This window comes from Dendrobium catenatum, unplaced genomic scaffold, assembly GCF_001605985.2.
Source record: "Dendrobium catenatum unplaced genomic scaffold, ASM160598v2 fragScaff_scaffold_84, whole genome shotgun sequence".
Taxonomy (NCBI): Eukaryota; Viridiplantae; Streptophyta; class Magnoliopsida; order Asparagales; family Orchidaceae; genus Dendrobium; species Dendrobium catenatum.
In genome coordinates, this window is record NW_021318546.1 from 438,171 (window position 1) to 456,852 (window position 18,682).

The 18,682-nt window shown below is 36.6% G+C and overlaps 1 protein-coding gene across 3 annotated transcripts in view; it reads left to right on the forward strand.

The window, feature by feature from the left end:
• The window catches only part of LOC110103359 (endoribonuclease YBEY, chloroplastic), a 98,957-nt gene extending 81,531 nt beyond the window's left edge, over nt 1–17,426 (forward strand). For all 3 annotated transcript variants that reach the window (XM_020832040.2, XM_020832033.2, XM_020832048.2), the window contains 2 exons: nt 15,475–15,663; nt 17,171–17,426. In XM_020832040.2, the coding sequence (XP_020687699.1) occupies nt 15,475–15,663; nt 17,171–17,338 (357 nt within the window). In that variant the 3' untranslated portion in view covers nt 17,339–17,426. The remainder of the gene's footprint in view (nt 1–15,474; nt 15,664–17,170) is intronic.
• Nucleotides 17,427–18,682: the final 1,256 nt, after the last annotated feature.

The window sequence follows — 18,682 nt, forward strand, 5'->3', positions numbered from 1 at the left end:
TGGCAAGAGATTGTTTGAGAACGGATCCTAGTAATATTTTCGACTAGACATTTGGCACTTTGTGAGCTAGAGTAAACTTTGATTTGTCCACCCCGGTAAACTGTTGCGGAGGATGAATGGATTTTGCTTTAAGTGATTGATGGGTTGAATTTAAAATTTAAATATTTTTGGGATTTTGGGCTTTGTGGATTTTTGTGGGTATTTGGATGGAATTTTGAGTATTTGGAATGACATTTGAAAAATATTTGTAAACCCCTCCGGTTGAGATAAGCAATCAACATAGCCATCATCGGGGTGTTTGGGGTCACTTTCACTTGATTAAACCTTGTCGACCCTATCGACTTGTTGATAGGGGATCGGATTTCGTAGGCTTTATGCCTTTGAGAGTGAATTCTTGGTGTTATAGGCCTTGAAGACCTAATATGAATGTATTAAGACAAATATGACGGCCGCCACAACCGTATATTTGTTTGTTGGTTCGAACCCTGTCGAGTACTATTGAACCGTATAGAAGGATCGGTTCCGAACTTGAATTCACTTGTCAACCCGCGCAGCATTCCTAGATGTCACGTGTGTATCAAAAACACGCTCGCCGGGGCTCATACGGGTGTTTCGGGGCATTTTGTAATTATACCCTGTCTACTCCTTTTTACCTGCATAGGAGAATCGGGTTCAAAATTTGATAGCCCGCACAGCATCCCTAGACATCATGTGTGTACCAATAACACGCTCGCTGGGGCCCTTGCGGATGTTGATTGTATAACCTCTTTAAGTGTACCTAAGTGTGTACAAACTACAGTGCATGTGCGAGGGTACTTTGAAAATACTTGTAGAAGCCTTATGTCCGCTTGTATAGAAGTTGTGGATCTGATGGCGTGGCGTTGTAGTTGTGGACGCCTTCTATCTGCTTGTATGAGTGTTGCAGGTCCGGTAGTGTATTGTAGCAGCTTCTGGCTCAGTGGTTTGCTGCTTCGTACAGGTAGACTGTCATGCACTATTTACTTTCGGTAAGTGGATCATAGTGCACTAACTAATCTCTTGCCTTGGGTTGTACAATACATTGCTTGCATGACGACGCCAGCATCACCTGTTTTCACTTACAAGTTGATTTTTCTTAAATGTTACAAGCCATTCAATTCTATCAGTCATTATTTGTATGTCTTTAGAATTCATTCAACATTCTTTACGAGTTCTCACTTGATCATTTAAGTTTGGTTCAAATCAAATTCAAGTTTCATGTTATCCAAGCCATTCAAATTCAAATATAAGCTCCTTGAGTTCAATCAAAGTTCTCTTGGGTCCATGTCTTGTTCAAGTTCGATGTCCACAAGTTTTGAGTTCAATGTCAAAGTTCTTCTTGCAAGTTCAAGTGCAATTCTATCTGAGTCCAACTCAAGTCTTCTGTTGTTCTGGTAGAGTTCAAGTTCAAATTATATTCTTGTTCTAGCTCAAGTCCCAAATAAAGGTCCTCTGTGGTCTTTGAGTTTAAATTTAAGTTCAATTTTAGTTCTTTTATGTCAATTTGGTCCAATCAAGTTCATAAGTCCACCATTGTTCTTTGAGTTCAATTAGGTCCAGGTACGAAATTGTTCAAGTCCTTGGATTTTCATTCCAAATTTAGGCAGCCTCCCGGCATCTCCCCCGTTAAGAGGAAAAAATCAAGAGGCCGCCTACCCGCCACGCCACCAAAGGTGTGCATGGTTGGAGTTTGTGAGACATCGCGGTGGTTGTATTTGTTTTTTTCTCCCACCACGCGCACCAAAGGCGTGCTTGGGGTTTTAAAAAGCATTTTTTGAAAAAAAAGGTAATTTTTGACATTTCCCCCCGCTTGGAGGTACTTATGAGCGACCCCGCCTAGCCGTAGGTGCAGCACCGGGGTCCCATCCCACCACGCGCACGAAAGGCGTGCTTGGGGCGGTTTTCCGGTTCGCCACGAACATTGAAACATTGTTTTTAGTTTAGAAAGATTCATATATTCGCGGGTTGTCGTGGTTCACACGTGGATCGAGGGGTCACTCGCCTACCTCACCGTAAGTGTCGCACCGGGTTCCCTCCTACCACGCGCACCAAAGGCTTGCTTTGGTGGTTTACCTGTCCGACACGAACAACCCAAGGCATGAGATTAGTATATTTTTATTTTATTTTATATTATATATATTTTTTTTGAAAATTAATTAAAAAGAATTAATTATAAATAAATTTAATCATAACCAATTATAACTGTTATTATTTAATTATTATTAAAAATATTTAATATATAATTAATCTAGCTAATTATATTTAATTATAAATAATTATTAATTAATTAATAAAATACAATAATCATTTATAATTAAACTAAATTAATTATAAATGATCATAATTATTTATTAATTAATTATAATTAAAATAATTAAATATAAATAATTAATTATATTTAAATATAATTAGTAATAATTAAATAATATTATGATAATTGATTATAATTAAATTAAATTAATTATAATTAATATTATTTTTAATTAATTTAATATAAGTAAATAAATAAAAACCCTCCCTCCCCTTCTCATCTCCGTTTTCACGGGATCAAGCCGAAGAAGCGCGAAAGGGAGAGAGTTACCTTCACATCAAGCCGCTTCTGAGTTGCTTCCGATCAAACCTAGAGGGAGAGTCGTCATGTGAACGAAGTCGACCAGCCACAAGGAGCCGGAGGATCGCGTGAAAGGTAGGAAATTACCCCCACAGCCGGCGAGCACCCCGTGTTGCTTCCGATCGGACAAGAAGGGTGGCTCGGGTATGGAGCTTTGGCTGGATCACGGTAGGGAAAATCCCTATCTCTCTCTTTCTCTCTCCCTCTCTCTCTCTGGATTAGAGAAAGCCCGAGAGCTCGGCTTGATGAGCTTGGGAGTAGGAGGAAGTCTCGGTTGGATAGGGTCGGGTAGAGCTACGAGAGAAATGAGCGAGAGAGTGTCGTGGGAGGGAGAAACCAAGCGTGGAAGAGCTTTGGCAGTGGAGAAGGCTCGATGGGATGGAGAGGAAGTGTCGATGCAGCAGGAGTTGGAGGCTCAGTCGCTCGGGACTTGGTCGAAGGAGCTCCCGTCGTTGCTGTCGATCCAACAGGGGGAGAAAGTCGTCGAAGGAGGCAGACGTTTGCGTCTGTGGAGAGAGGGAGCGAACGGGAAAGTTGAGAGTGTCGCGTGTGTTGAGAGATGTCGAAGCCTTCAGCTGGTGCGGTATTTAACGATATCCTTGGACACTCATCCGAGGCGATGGATTTACGGGAAGAGATGTCCGAGGTTTCAGCCAGCGGGATATCGGGGATTTGATCGCGAACCAGAGCAGAGTGTCGGAAATCAACGGGATTTCCTGGGTTTCTTCGATCGAACGAGGTATGCAGATTTTTTTTGTTCTTTTAGTTATTACATAGAGGTCAACAAATGCCCCCTAATAAATGTGGTACGCGTCTAGAGCGAACCACGTATGTTGTAAGCTGATTGACCATGTGGATCTCTAGATATTTATTCTAGATGTCACACAAGGGTTTTCATTTAGTGGATCTCCAAAAATTTTGCTTGGATGTCACACTACGATTTTCATTTAGCGGATCTTCAAAAATTTTGCTTGGATGTCACACTACGATTTTCATTTAGTGGATCTCCAAAAATTTTCTTGGATGTCACACTACGATTTTCATTTAGTGGATCTCCAAAAATTTGCTTGGATGTCACACTAATCTTTCCTTCTCCATAGATCTCTTAGATATAGCAATAGATGGTTGAGATACTGATTTCTTTTGTCCTGTGCTTCGTGCTGCGGACATTGATGGAGAATTACCTGATTTGTCTTTACTGACTTGTCAGGTGATTTTTGTCCCTTCGGCCCTATGCTTCTAGTTTTGCCGAGCTTGATGAAAGAGTAGATGCCGATGACCTAAATCCTTAGGTCTGTATTAGGTCAATGGCGAAAAGTCATCGGTCTAGAGCTTTATGCATAACGGACTTGTTGATGATATAATCCTCTTAGTTCAGCCTATGGCTTCTCACGAACTTTGGGATAATTTTCTTCGGTCCTTCTCTTTGTGCTTTGGCGGATTTGTTGAAGAAAAAAAATTCCTTCGATCCTTGCTTTGTGTTTTACGGATTTGTTGAAGGATTTGCAGGTTTTGGATTCAATCGATAGTACCAAACGTAGGTAGTATCTTGATCCTTAACCACTTGAGAAGACTTTAATCTGAATCACTTGAGTTCATCAGATTGGGAGAGCTGAAATTTGATAGCTCTTTGTCCTCTGGTTGCTGAAATGGGGGTTCCTCTACTACGGCCTTTCTTATGGCTTGTTGAGTAGATGGATCTGCCAGCGATCCGGCCATATTTGAGCTTGTTGGATCCGACCTTTTACACCCATTCAGGCTTCAGACTTGAGCTATGAGAATTGCGCTTCCCAATACTGATTTTGCTAAAGTTGGTATATTTGGAGTTCTTCTTTGTGGTTGTAGATTTTTGGAGCCTACGAACATTCGGTGGTTGTTCGAGACACATCCTTCTACTGGAACTTTGATTCTCCAGTCATTTACGATCACTTGAATTTGAACTTGTCGAGTCAAATTTGCCTTCGTGCTTCCTACAATCTCTACTGACGGATTGACGAAGTGGGGGTTCTGCTACTACGACCTTTCTTATGGCTTGTTGGTTCTGCTACTACGCCCTTTCTTATGGCTTGTTGAGTAGATGGAGCTGCCAGTGATCCTGCCATATTTGGGCGTATTGGATCGACCTTTTACACCCATTCGAACCTTAAGCTTCAGGCTGTCGAAAGAATTCAAACTTTTCCAGCTCAATTTGTAGGAGTGTGTAGTCATAAAAGTCTCTTTCTTGACTTTTGATTCTTTGTTTATTGGAGAAGGTGTTGTTTCTAGCTTTTGAAAGATCACATGTATATACTTTGAAAAACAAATATTTGTATTCTTTAGCACAAAAGAATATTTGAATTGATAATTTTAAATATTTATTCGGGGATCTCGGCATGCAGCGCGATGTCGACCCGAATAAATATTTAAAATGCATCCTGTCTTGTAAGGACATTCTAGAATGAAAAATATTTGAAATATAAAATTTTAAATATTCATTTGGGGATCTCGGCGTATAGTACGCTGTCGACCCAAATGAATATTTAAAATGCTCCTGTCTCGTAGGGACATTTTGGATAGGCTTTTTGTCTTTAAGATTTTAAATATTTATTTGGAGATCTCGGCACGCAGCGCGATGTCGACCCAAATAAATATTTAAAATACCCCCAGTCTGATGGGGGATTTCGAAATGCGTTCTTGCTATAAAAAAGAATTTCAAAATATAAATATATGCATGCTCTGATAACTATGTACATAAAATTTTGTTCATCACAAAATACATTAGTTATGGTCTTTTTCATGCATGATATTTCTTTAAATGTCGGCCGTTGATAGGTGGCATAGGTCTCTGACCGTTCAGATCGATCAACTGATATGCTCCTCCTTGGTACACCTCGATGACGAAGGGGCCTTCCCAATTGGATATGAATTTGCCACCAGTTTTTCGATGTGGAATGATTGGTCTTCTCAGCACCAGTACCAATTCTCCTTCTTGAAATGCCCGAGGATGCACCATACGATCAAAGGATTTTGCCATTCTTCCTCGGTAGATCTCTAGGTTTTGTTGAGCTTGTAACCTGAGTTCATCAAGTGCGTCGAGCTCTTCCATTATGAGGCGGGCATTTTGCTCTTGAGTGAGATCATTCTGAATTGCTACCCAAAGTGACGGTAGTTCAATCTCTAATGGTAATACGGCTTCAACACTGAACACCAATGAATAAGGAGTGGCTTTGGTTGGCGTCTTGTAAGTTGTACGGTATGCCCATAGTGCCTCCGCCATCTTCGTATGCCATTCTCTTTTGTTCTTGGTAAGGATCTTGTTCAATAGTTTCACCAGTGTCTTGTTAAAGGCCTCCGCCAAGCCATTTGCCCTTGGATTGTATATGGATGAATATCGCCAATCGATTTTGTGCCGATTAACGAACTTGTAGATTTTTGTACTTTTGAATGCAGTTACGTTGTCTGAGATTATGTGGCGTGGCACACCAAATATGTAGACAATATTATGGGTAAAGAAATTGATCACATATTCAGATGTGACATCTCTGAATGGAGCCACTTCTGCCCATTTTGAAAAGTAGTTTGTTGCTGCCAAAATAAAGCGATGTCCCGCTGAAGACGGTGGATCTATCGGCCCGATAATATCAGTACCACAGCATTCAAATAGCTAGGACGCTATTGTTGGGTGTAGTGGATTTGGCGGTTGATGTATAACATCACCGTGGATTTGACACTCGTGGCACCTCTTTGCGTGGTCAATACAATCTTTTACCATTGTCGGCCAATAATAACCCATTCTCTTGATTTTGGCAGCCATCTTGGGACCTGACTGATGTGCTCCACAAAGTCTTTCGTAGACTTCTTATACCACTTTATCAGCTTCCTTGGTCCCTAGGCACCTTAGCCACATTTGATTAAAGGCTCGTCTGTATAACGTGTCATTAACAAATGCGTACCGTAATGCCCTTTTTCTAATTTGTGCGGCCATAGACTTTTCTGTCGGGAGTTTATTTTCCTTGAAGTAGTCAATGAATGGATGCCTCCAATCATTTTCGACTTCAATATTTAAACAATACCACCACTATTCTGAAGTTTGACTAGCTTTACGTTTCTTGACTGTATGATATCCTTCCGGATAATTTTTCATAATGATCTGATGAAGAGGTTGAGGGTCAACTGGAGTTTCATTCTGCTGACTTAAATCTGTAATTCCCTCCTCCTTCGGGAATTGTAATAGGGTGGGCTCTAAGATCCGACGGTTGTAAACTCCGATGAATATAGGTTTTCTCCTCATTGGAATTTGCCATTTCCTTGGCTAATTTGGCCAAGCAATCTGCTTTGGCGTTCTGTCCTCGAGGGATTTGAACTATTTTAACATTTGGCACCTGCTTTAGGAGTTCAATGGTCCGCCGGTGATAGTTAGCCAATTCAACCCTAGAAATCTTGTAAATGCCCAAGACTTGACTTATCACAAGTTGAGAGTCGCTGAATATTTGAATTTTGACGTCAATTGCAATCTCCAACCCTACTATTAGAGCTTCGTACTCGGCTTCGTTGTTGGTTCGAGGTTCAGTCAAACTGAAAGAAAACCTCATTATGCCTCCTTCAGGTTGTATGAGAATAAGATCGATACCGGCTCGGGCTCTTGTAATATTTGGAGGTCGGACATGTCTAAATAGATGATGCCCCGTCAAAGTACATCTCCCAGAACGGTAGATTTTCATTCTCCTCAACCTGCATTATTTGCTCGTCAGGCAAATCATCATTTAGCGGAGAGTCTGCCGGGATAGGATATGCGGCGAGAAAGTCTGCCAAGGCTTATCCTTTCACCGCCTTCTGTGGCATATACCTTATATCGAACTACAGTAATAGTACTGCCCCACCTAGCTAGACGACCTGTTCTTCAATCTCCAGCCTCATTCTCCTTGGAGGTTGTTTGACGGGAGTTACATCCGATTTGATTGCTAATCTGTGAACTGCTACGTCAGGGGATAAGCAAGGCATTTTAGCATATGTCTAGACAAAGCAGTCCCTGAATTCATAGAGAAGTTCTTTAATTATAAATAAATTTAATCATAACCAATTATAACTGTTATTATTTAATTATTATTAAAAATATTTAATATATAATTAATCTAGCTAATTATATTTAATTATAAATAATTATTAATTAATTAATAAAATACAATAATCATTTATAATTAAACTAAATTAATTATAATTAAAATAATTAATTATATTTAAATATAATTAGTAATAATTAAATAATATTATGATAATTGATTATAATTAAATTAAATTAATTATAATTAATATTATTTTTAATTAATTTAATATAAGTAAATAAATAAAAACCCTCCCTCCCCTTCTCATCTCCGTTTTCACGGGATCATGCCGAAGAAGCGTGAAAGGAAGAGAGTTACCTTCACAGCAAGCCGCTCCTGTGTTGCTTCCGATCAAACCGAGAGGGAGAGTCGTGGTGTGAACGAAGTCGAGCAGCCACAAGGAGCCGGAGGAGCGCGTGAAAGGTAGGAAATTACCCTCACAGCCGGCGAGCTCCCCGTGTTGCTTCTGATCGGACAAGAAAGGTGGCTCGGGTATGGAGCTTTGGCTGGATCATGGTAGGGAAAATCCCTATCTCTCTCTTTCTCTCTCCCTTTCTCTCTCTCTGGATCGGAGAAAGCCCGAGAGCTCGGCTTGATGAGGTCGGGAGCAGGAGGAGGAAGTCTCGGTTGGATGGGGTCGGGTAGATCTATGAGAGAAATGAGCGAGAGAGTGTCGTGGGAGAGAGAAACCGAGTGTGGAATAGCTTCGGCAGTGGCGAAGGCTCGATGGGATGGAGAGGAAGTGTCGATGCAGCAGAAGTTGGAGGCTCAGTCGCTCGGGACTTGGCCGAAGGAGCTCCCGTCGTTGCTGTCGATCCAACAGGGGGAGAAAGTCGTCGAAGGAGGCAGACATTTGCGTCTGTGGAGAGCGGGAGCGAACGGGAAAGCTGAGAGTGTCGCGTGTGTTGAGAGATGTCGAAGCCTTCAGCTGGTGCGGTATTTAACGATATCCTTGGACACTCGACCGAGGCGATGGATTTACGGGAAGAGATGTCCGAGGTTTCAGCCAGCGGGATATCGGGGATTTGGCAGGGATTTGATCGCGAACCAGAGCAGAGTGTCGGAAATCAACGGGATTTCCGGGATTTCTTCGATCGAACGAGGTATGCAGATTTTTTTGTTCTTTTAGTTATTACATAGAGGTCAACATACGCAAAGCAATTTCTTTTATTGAACAAATTTTCTTTGGCTTACTTAATGGATTGAATATGCTCACCCATTGATTTTGATTGGATAGTTGGCCAAATTATGCTTGAAAGTCATTTTATTATTTATTGAGCTTTGATGCGCTTAAAATCATAATCTGTTTACTTTGAATCATAGATTGTTCAATCGAAACTAATTAGATTCAACATGAAATTAACAAGATCCATGCATATTGTTTGATCCATATGTAACACCCCACAGTACCCCTAAATAGTACGGGGAGTATTACTAACATAATTATAACCATTTCATCATAAACATAAATATAAACATGTCCTCAATTGATCATACTTTTGAACATTTGATATATCTTTATAAACCTTTAATAATTCTCATTCATCTTGTTAAACGGAAGCAACTATAAATTTAAAGTTCAACATAAGATACTTACAGAGCCACTACTAAAAATCCAAAGTAATACATGTCTAATTTGCTTTCCTACCTTGAAAAGTAAACTCACTAACAAAGGTAACTTTAACATGAAAAGAAGAAACACTTGTATAAATTAGCTTGAATCAATATTCTCTTTTCCTTTTCCTGTAACAACAACAGAAGAAATATACTGGTGAGCTATGAGGCTCAGCAAATTATGTAATCTATATAAAATTTATAATACAATAAAAGAAGTAAATCAGACTTTGAAATCATTAATAATTAAACTTACATCTACAAGTACAAGTCTCATAAACCTTTATTAGCATTAATCTTTACTTTCTTAAAGTTTTCATTGAATACCAAATTCCATTAGTAAAAGACTTGGCTATCCTTTCATAACCTTATTCAATGGAGCCCAGGTATACCTGAAATTATCGCCATTGAATCACATAGATGTTCCTTTTGCCTCTTTGGGGTCCCTTTTGCCCCACCTGCTATGCAGGTTTCATTTCTTTTGGGTTTCTTTTGCCCCACTTACAATGCAGTGTACATGAGGACCCTTTTGCCTCATCTGCAATTGTAAGTTATACATCATTTCATAAGCTAACCAATCTTTACTTTAATTTGATATTCAAAACTTACATTCATAATTCACATTAATTGCAATGGTTATAATCTTTTCATCATTCATACATTTTTGTGTAGTAAGAATGTGATAGTCACTAAATTGAAAAGAAAACTTCTTTGCATATAACTATCAATTAAGAAAAGATTTAAATAAGCACACTTAGACATTTATCAAATTTCTCTTATTCTCATGTATAAACAGTTGTGAATATTCCAATGACTAACTAATTCTCATAATGCATTTCATTGATAATTTCATGACATAAGAAAGATTCCAAACATTCATGATCATTACACTTATAATCAATTACATAACTTACCTCTTTGCTGAGTCGTCTCCTCCAATTCCTTACTACGAACTCTTCTACAATTGTAAGTCACTTCAAAGCTCTTTCTTTGCATAAGACTAGATAAATATAAATACCATAAAATACAACATTTTAAGAACTTTTACTACTAATTAGAAATTCCATACAACAACTATGCATGATTCTAAAGTAGCTTACCCTGATCTCTTCTCACTTAGCCTTTCTTCTCTCTTTCTGTTAGGTTTTCCTTCTACTCTTTCTTTCCCACTTCTTCAAAATACCACACAAAGTCACTAATCTTTCAACTATTTTTCACACTCACACCACTACAATTCATTAAAAAAAAAACACTGATCATTACTTACATGTAGTTACCATAGAATTTCCCTATAGCCCTTCAACTGATCTTTGCTATAAAACTGTAGTTTTCTTTCCAATCCCACCGAACACACTCAGCCGAATGCTTAGCAGGAATTGTTATCCCTGTTTTTTGCTGTAGCTAATGCTTCACTATCCGAACCCAATAACACTGAAGGAACACTGTGCCGACTGCTTGGAAACGAGACTCCTTACAGGTTCCGTCTGATGCTTCCGTAAACAAAATAGAGAATGAAGAATTGGTTTGTTTCTTGCGTGTAATCCCATATAGATAAGGATAGAGTGGCCCCACTAGGCAACCGCCACCCAAAGACAGCCATAGAAAACGTCTTTTGGAATTTAAGGAGTAATTAACATAATTAATATAATAGTTATATCGTTTCTATAACAGAAATTTGAAAAATTATTTAATTAACTATTACCTGTATTTTCTGGGTATTACCATGTAAATTACATTAAAATCTTAGTAATAAAAATAATAAGACAAAGACAAAGGGAGATAATTTTTAGTGATAAGCTTTAGGATTTCACTAGGTTGCTGAGAATATGACAGTTTTAGTACAAATGATTTGATATCCTATGTTCTCGTGGCCTTTGATCCCCTATTTATAAGCGTTGGCCAAGATTCAATGTTATGGGAATGATTATATTTAAGTTATACAAGTAAAAAAGTACATATTTATGTTGCATAATTTCTTGCTATATAATACATCAGCTGCATTGCTTAAATACATAAATTATCCTTTGATCACTTAGACACCATTTGGTTGCAAATAATTGAAAGTTCAATATATTCAAAATATAATGTGAAGTAAAATCATGTGTTTGAAATATTTTGAAGTGCTTAATTGTTTGTAAAAGAACTATAGGAGTTCAATAATTTTGTTTGGTTCTTTGCAAAGTAAAAGCAATATTTGAAATATGGCACTGACTAATGGAAGTGGTGATGGGTGTTAGTGGCTAGTAGACAATGGCTTGGTGGTGACTTACTGAGGTGGTGGCGACAGTTGGTAGTGGATATCGCAGATGGCGGCTGATGATGATTGTTGACTTGAGGTTGTAGGTGGCGGTTGGTGACATCAGCAGTGGTAAGAGACCAACGTAGTGAGCAGCGATCGACAATAGTGGAAGTGGCCGGCGGAAAATGATTGTGGCGACGATGATCCACAAAGGTGGTGATGGCTTGTAGTGGTGGTGATAGAGGTGGGTGGCATAGGACAAAGCTTCAAATTAGCGATATGTTTGGAAATTGTATAAATAGTGTGAATTCCAAATATATTGAAAATGAATTTGACAAGAAATTTCAAATATTCCAATAAATTACGTTGTATTTGCTTTTCTTCTAGCCAAACACTAGAATTTCAAATTCAATGCGCTTGTTTTATGTATAGAGGTGGGAGGAAATTTATTGATTGATAAAAAAAAAATGAATGAATGAAAAAGAGGCCCAACGCTGAGTGTCAAATGAGAAAAAAATTAGATTCATCTTTTCTAAGATACTTATGAAGATGATTTTATAAAATTTCCCATGTCGATTAAAATGCTAATGATATGGTAGTAGAAAATCAAGACTAACAACTACTATATCCTTGTATGGATTTTCATTAATTGGCCTGTCTTAATAAATATGATGGGCGTAACTTTTATATGTGAAGCTCTTGACAATTGGCTGGGTACACATCTCCCTACCAAAGTCATTTGAAACGAGCATTCTTGTATGCTTTTTCTCCCACTCCATGGATGGATGGAACCTTCCCATTTATTTGAATTGCATAGGCTGGGATTAGTTCATTTTACAGCTCTTTGATGGGTGTCTTGCCATTTCTTCTTCCTGGATTAGCTAAATTGAACTCCTTTAGACTTCCAGCCTTTATCAGCTTCTCAACCATGTTATGAAGATGTAGACAAATGTCCATGTTATCCGTATAATCTTTGTGGAAAACATAGTACTTTGAGCGGTCTTTTTTATGAGCCCCAACTTTAATTGTTGCGGATCGCTTGAAGTTGTCTTTATCTCAAATGACTTGTACTGTTTGAACCGTTGATACTCTCAGTGGAGTAATGGTTGGATATTTGTGAGTTGTTGGCAATCTCATCCTTCTACTAGTTTCAAAATGATTTGCATTTCTTTCTCACCCATCAGAATGACACTATGGTTACCGGTGATCCTATCATTGCTGATTCTGAAATATTTTTTTCAGTCTATTTTTAAGTTTCATATGCAACCTTTATTGTTCTTGAAAAATCGTCAAAAATTCCCTATCAAATGAAAGTCATTTGGCTTATAAGAGGCTGAAGAAACATACTCCTCATGACATAATTTGGCATTGATATGTCTGCTAGCGAGTTCAAGCCTCTCAACAAAAAACTTTGTTGCAAGCCGAGGGCATATGTTAAATGTCCTTTCCTCGGACCTTGAGTGATTACAACTTGAGCCTCATATGGCTTAAAAAATTTTACCTCCATTTCTCTTTGAAGTGTCACTATGAACTGAAATTTCTTAGGGACTTGCCTTATTCTTACCTTATCTTCAACGATGCTTGAGAATTTTTAAGGGTTTTTGAGCACCAGAGAATTTTTAAGGGTTTTTTGAGCACCAGGGGGGTGGGGGGGCAATTGCCCCCCTAACAAACAAATGGTTCCGCCACTGCTCTTAAACCTAAAGGTTACTCATGAATAATCGAGTCTAAAGATCCTTCATGAATTTTAAGTCTTAGAGTGGCTTTAGGAACACGTGTCAATACATCTTGAATCATAAATCATAAATCTTTCTTCTATTTCAATTAGGTACTTGTTGGTGACAAAACTTGATTCTTCATGTTAACTGAGTTCAATGTATTTAGTTTCTTCAATGCTTTATATGCTTGATTTATGGTTTATGTCATCAGTTCATGCCCATTGCACTTTTGAGGATGTTAGATCTAAATTTGTCTATGGATAACACCAAAACCTTTCTAATAACAATTACAAGAGAAAAATTTAACAACTAGAGCGAGATAATTTAGAGTGAGAAGCTTTGGTATTTCACTAGATCATGGAATGTGTATGACTTTGAGTACAAATGATTGGTGTCTTGGCTCTTCCTCTTAACCCCCTTCTTATAGGCTTATGCCTAGGTTCAATGCTACAATAAATGTTAATATGTGTATATGTTAAAAAGTTAGCAAGGCGTCCCAATTTTTTATTGTGAAATATATTAGGTGTTTACCTTAAAATACATAAAGAATACATTGATAACTTTCTAGAAGCCTAATCCATAAGAAGTCGATTGTTGATTTCTCTTAACTCTGAGGAGTAGTAATAAGTTGCTTCAGTGCTTGAACTTATTATGTTAACTATTTAAGATGAGTTGCTCTAGAAAAATATGAGTACTTCAACGGCCAAGCCTAGTAAGTTCTTAGGCCAATGATGTTTGAATTGATTTTCATGACTTAGATTGTAGGTGATTTCTCTATGAATTTGGTTTTTTAACAATAATTCTTATGAGTTCATCGGGACCTTTGCGAGTTTACTTGTAATATTGTTGAGTTCAATAGATTTGTTCATTCGATTCAAGTGACTTGCCTGAACCACTAAATTGAGTCTGACTTGACATGAACTGATTCTACATGATATTTGAGTATAATCACATTTAAACAACGTTGTGCCTTCACTTATATATTTGTGCATCTAATAGATGTAGCTACATGCATATATGCATGAAAATTATAATTGTGAAAATAATTTTTGAGAACTAAAAGAAGTTTATCACTTGGTCTATTTTCTTGAATATTTTATTGCCTGTTTGGTTTGAAGATATTGAAGAGAGGAAATGAAAAGTATATGAAAATAAAAGTGACACAGGAATTACATTTCAACTTCTTTTTTGGTTAGTCGAAAATAAATTGGATAGGTTTTTTCTCTTTTCGTGTTTGAAATATAACAAATAAATGACAGAATAAATTCAATCTAATGTTATTGTTAGGGGTAGTGATAGTAATGTAGAGTAAATCAATTGCAGTAGTTTTGACATTTTGTGTGTTTAGTTGGAAAAGTCATATGTTGTGGAACTTGGAATCCCCTATTTAATATATTTTTGATGTATTTAAAGTTCTATCAAGTCGGACAAATTAGGAATACACCATGTTGCAAAACGATCATGAGAAGCCATTTCATGCCATGTAACCTCTGCTCGTTTGTTGCTCGCCGTCAGCTCAACATTTTCTCACCGGTCGCTTGCAGCTTGCTTGCTTGCCTTTTGTAATGGCCGCTCGCTCATTAGCTCTCATATTCTCTTCATACCCCCAATCTATGGTGATTTCCCGCTTGCCACGTGCCCTTGTTTTTTTTTTTTTTAAAGAAAATATTGAAATGGAAGTCATAAAAACAGTGAATGCTAAATAGTTGCAACTAAACATAAAAATATAATATCCATTTATTTTACAACTAATTAAATTAACTCTGTAAGTATTCCAAATACATTTAATTTACTTGATGATTAAAATAAATGTAGTGTCTAATTTTATTTTTATTTTACGTATAGTCTAATTGTTAACAACCAAACAATCCCTTAGTTTTTTTTTTTTTTTTCACTTTTGACTTGGTATAATTAGAGAAATATTTATGCAAAGAAAATATGCATATTTCTATTTGTATTTTTTGATAAAATCAATTTGTTATGAATTACAAATTCAAAGCAAAGAACTATGATATAAACAATATTTCATTTCCACCTAATTCCTCCAAACCAGGCACAGTAGAAATCTGTGTTTAAGCACTTTAATTTTGTTGGCTAGGAAAGCTATTACACTAAGACCTTTGGCTATCCATATAGAGAATTTGTGATACTTTTGATGAGTCTCATTATCTTGAATGTCATTTCTACGTGTAGAAGCTTCTTTTCCTTGACACAGCTGAGGGAATTTCTTCCACATTAAGGCCATACTGGTCAGCAGCAACAAGAGGACAGGCTACTGTTGTCCAGGCCGTTCCTGATATGCTAGAAATTATTCCCTTAGGGGCATCAAAAGGCAATGGGGTAAAGTTGCTGCTGGATCACCTTGGTGTTTCGGAGAAAGAGGTATCCTTCATTTTTTTCACTTTCCTGTTATCTAGTTTATCTGCCTCCTGTTTATGGAATATATTACAGTGGTTTTGGAATGTTGTGGTTGACGGAGGTTAGTCAAAGTGTAAAACCAACTGTTTTGTAAACTTTACATTCATATTAATTGGTTTGAATCCGTAATTTTACAATGGAATGTGTTCTTAATTAAAAAGTGAATGTTGCATGCTTGCCATGTACTATAACAACAACTAGCCTTTATCCCACTATGCGGGTTCAACTACATGAATCAGTTTTCTCCATTGTATCATATTAAGAATCAATTTCTTATTTAAATCTAATAAAAAAGATCATTTTTAATACTTTATAATCAACTTTTTTGGTTTACCTCTTTCTTTCTTAACATAGATGAGATATAATTTGTCTACTCTCTTAACATGGTCATTAAAAGGTCGATGCTTTTTATAACTAGAGCTACTTCAACCTTTTATTGCATATACTTTTTTCACATTCTATCTCCAAGTGTAAAAATCCACTCATCCACCTGAATATCCTCATAGCTACATCTTTTAACTTAATTTTATGCTTCTGTTTTATTGGCCAAACATTCTATGCCATAAAGCATTATAGATCTCACTACAATCTTATAAAATTTTTCCTGAAATTTGAGGGGTACTTTCTTATCATATAATAGACCTAATGCATTAGTTCACTTCAACCATCCAAGTTGAATTATACTAATGATATCCCTATTTATTTCACCATCGTTTTGAACAGTAGATCAAGATATCCAAAGCGTGTACTCTTTTTAACGACTCAATCACCCATTGTCACAATCGTACTACGAGATCAATTAATACTAAAATTATAGTCCATGTATTCACTTAAGCTTCATTTTCCATAGTATTATTCCATGATCTAAGTGATGCTTGGAACACAAACTCTCACTCAGAATGATTTTACCATCATTGTAATTTAAACGATTATTTTCTTATAAGTAAATAGTCAATTTAAAATTTTTATGTTTATTCTTATAAGTTATGAGATGCTCTATTTTTTCTTAAATAAAGTATAAACATACTTGCCAAGTGATTAATATAAATCTATCTCAAATCTATTTTAGGCTTCACTTGATTTAGCATTCTTTTGCTTGTTTTTTCTTGAATAGTAAAAGCAGTTTTATGGTGTTTAGTGCACGAAGTGTGAAAAATAAGTTAGTTTTACGATAGCTGAAAAGTAGCTTTGTTATAATGTTATCTAATTTCATTAGTGTAGAAAATAGTTTCCTGTATGTTGTTATCGGTGAACTTGAGACAGATTTGACGCTTCTTTTATTTGTACTATTGCTTTTGAACTATGATCCTTATTTTGCTGAGTTGTTGCTCCATTAGGCTTTTACTATTTTGTCTAGAACATTTAGTTATGGGATAGAAGGGATGTCCTGAGGACAATAGAGCTTTGCTTTAACTTATTTTTATAATTTAAAAGGGTTGTAAATACTGAAGAAAAAAACGCCTTTTAACAGGTCGTGGCTATTGGCGATGGAGAAAATGACGTTGAGATGCTAAAGATGGCATCATTAGGAATTGCACTAGCGAATGGATCAGATAAGGCTAAAGCTGCGGCTGATGTGATTGGGCTGACCAATGATGAAGATGGTGTTGCCGAAGCAATATACAAGTATGTCTTATGACATGTAGACAAAGTTCTATGTTTGTGGGAAGAGGCTTATTCAACATTTTATCAAAGAAAATGAAGCTTATGTTTTCTTTTCTTGCTAATGATAGGTTTTTTTTTTTTTTTTTTTTTTTTTTTTTTTTTTTTTTTTTTTTGAGTGGGTTGGGGTGGGGGCGTGGTGAGGAGAATTAGGGGCAACCATGTCTAATTTCATGCAAACAATGAATAGGTTACAATAAGGAAAAGTAAGAAAAAACATACAATTCCAGAAAAGAAACTAAGCATTAAAGCTTAAAAACATCTAAAAAACATTCTAAGAAAGTGAAAAACACCTTTGGGACTCAGAATGGTTTAAAAACCCATCCAAAGCCTCAGAGATAATCCAAAGAAAAGGGCATAATTTTATAAAAACAACTACCCAAAATAAAAGCTGGTAGCCCTTCTTTTATAGAAAACTACAAATTTGATTAACATAGACAAATCCCTTGGATGCTGACGTTCCAATTTTAAGAATTGGTTGCCAAGCAAACGTTCCAATGTAAGAATCAAGTAAAAGCAGATCATTATAGTCCCGATAACCAGCCAAAACTTAAGAAACGTCTTTTTAAGCCATCCAAAAAGAAGAAGACATGCCAGAACTTCTGTATCCAAACTAAAAGTAACAAAAAATCATATTGTCAAAAGAAAAACTCTAGCCCAGCACAGTCCAACTGATCAAACAGAAAGACCTATAAAAAGACAACAACAAAATCTCATGTAAAAACCAATAATAGCAAAGCATGCTATATGACCAAATGCTTGATGGTATGAAACGATTTCCAAGAAACAATCTTTGCAAGAAAAGCATTCTTAATCAACCGACCAATTGTTGCCACACATTTATGATTCCCAACAAATCTTCTATTGTTCGGTTCTCTCCATAAGAAATAGATAGAGCAGCAAGTGATCAGAAAAAATAAATTCCTAGGTACCTTCTCTATATCAGAATTCATAATAAAATAAAAAACTTGAAGAAGGTTAGGTCTAAGCATAAAATGATTTACACTTGATATCAACCTAGAAATTATAACGAAAGAATAATCACACTCAAAGAAGAGATGATTATGATTTTCCTCAGCTTTAGCACTTAAAATTCAAGTTTGAGGTATATTTAAATTTCCTTTGTAAAGAATGTCAGTAGTTTTTAAATCATTTTAGCACAGTCATTCAAGTAAAATAAGAAAATCTCATTGCAAGCCATTCATGCCATATAAAATAATTCTATTCATCAGATAAACCATCATAAAAAGTAGCTTGAAACATTTTAAAAGGAAGAAGATTCACCCCTCCCCAAGAGACACAAGTATGCATCTGATTAGAA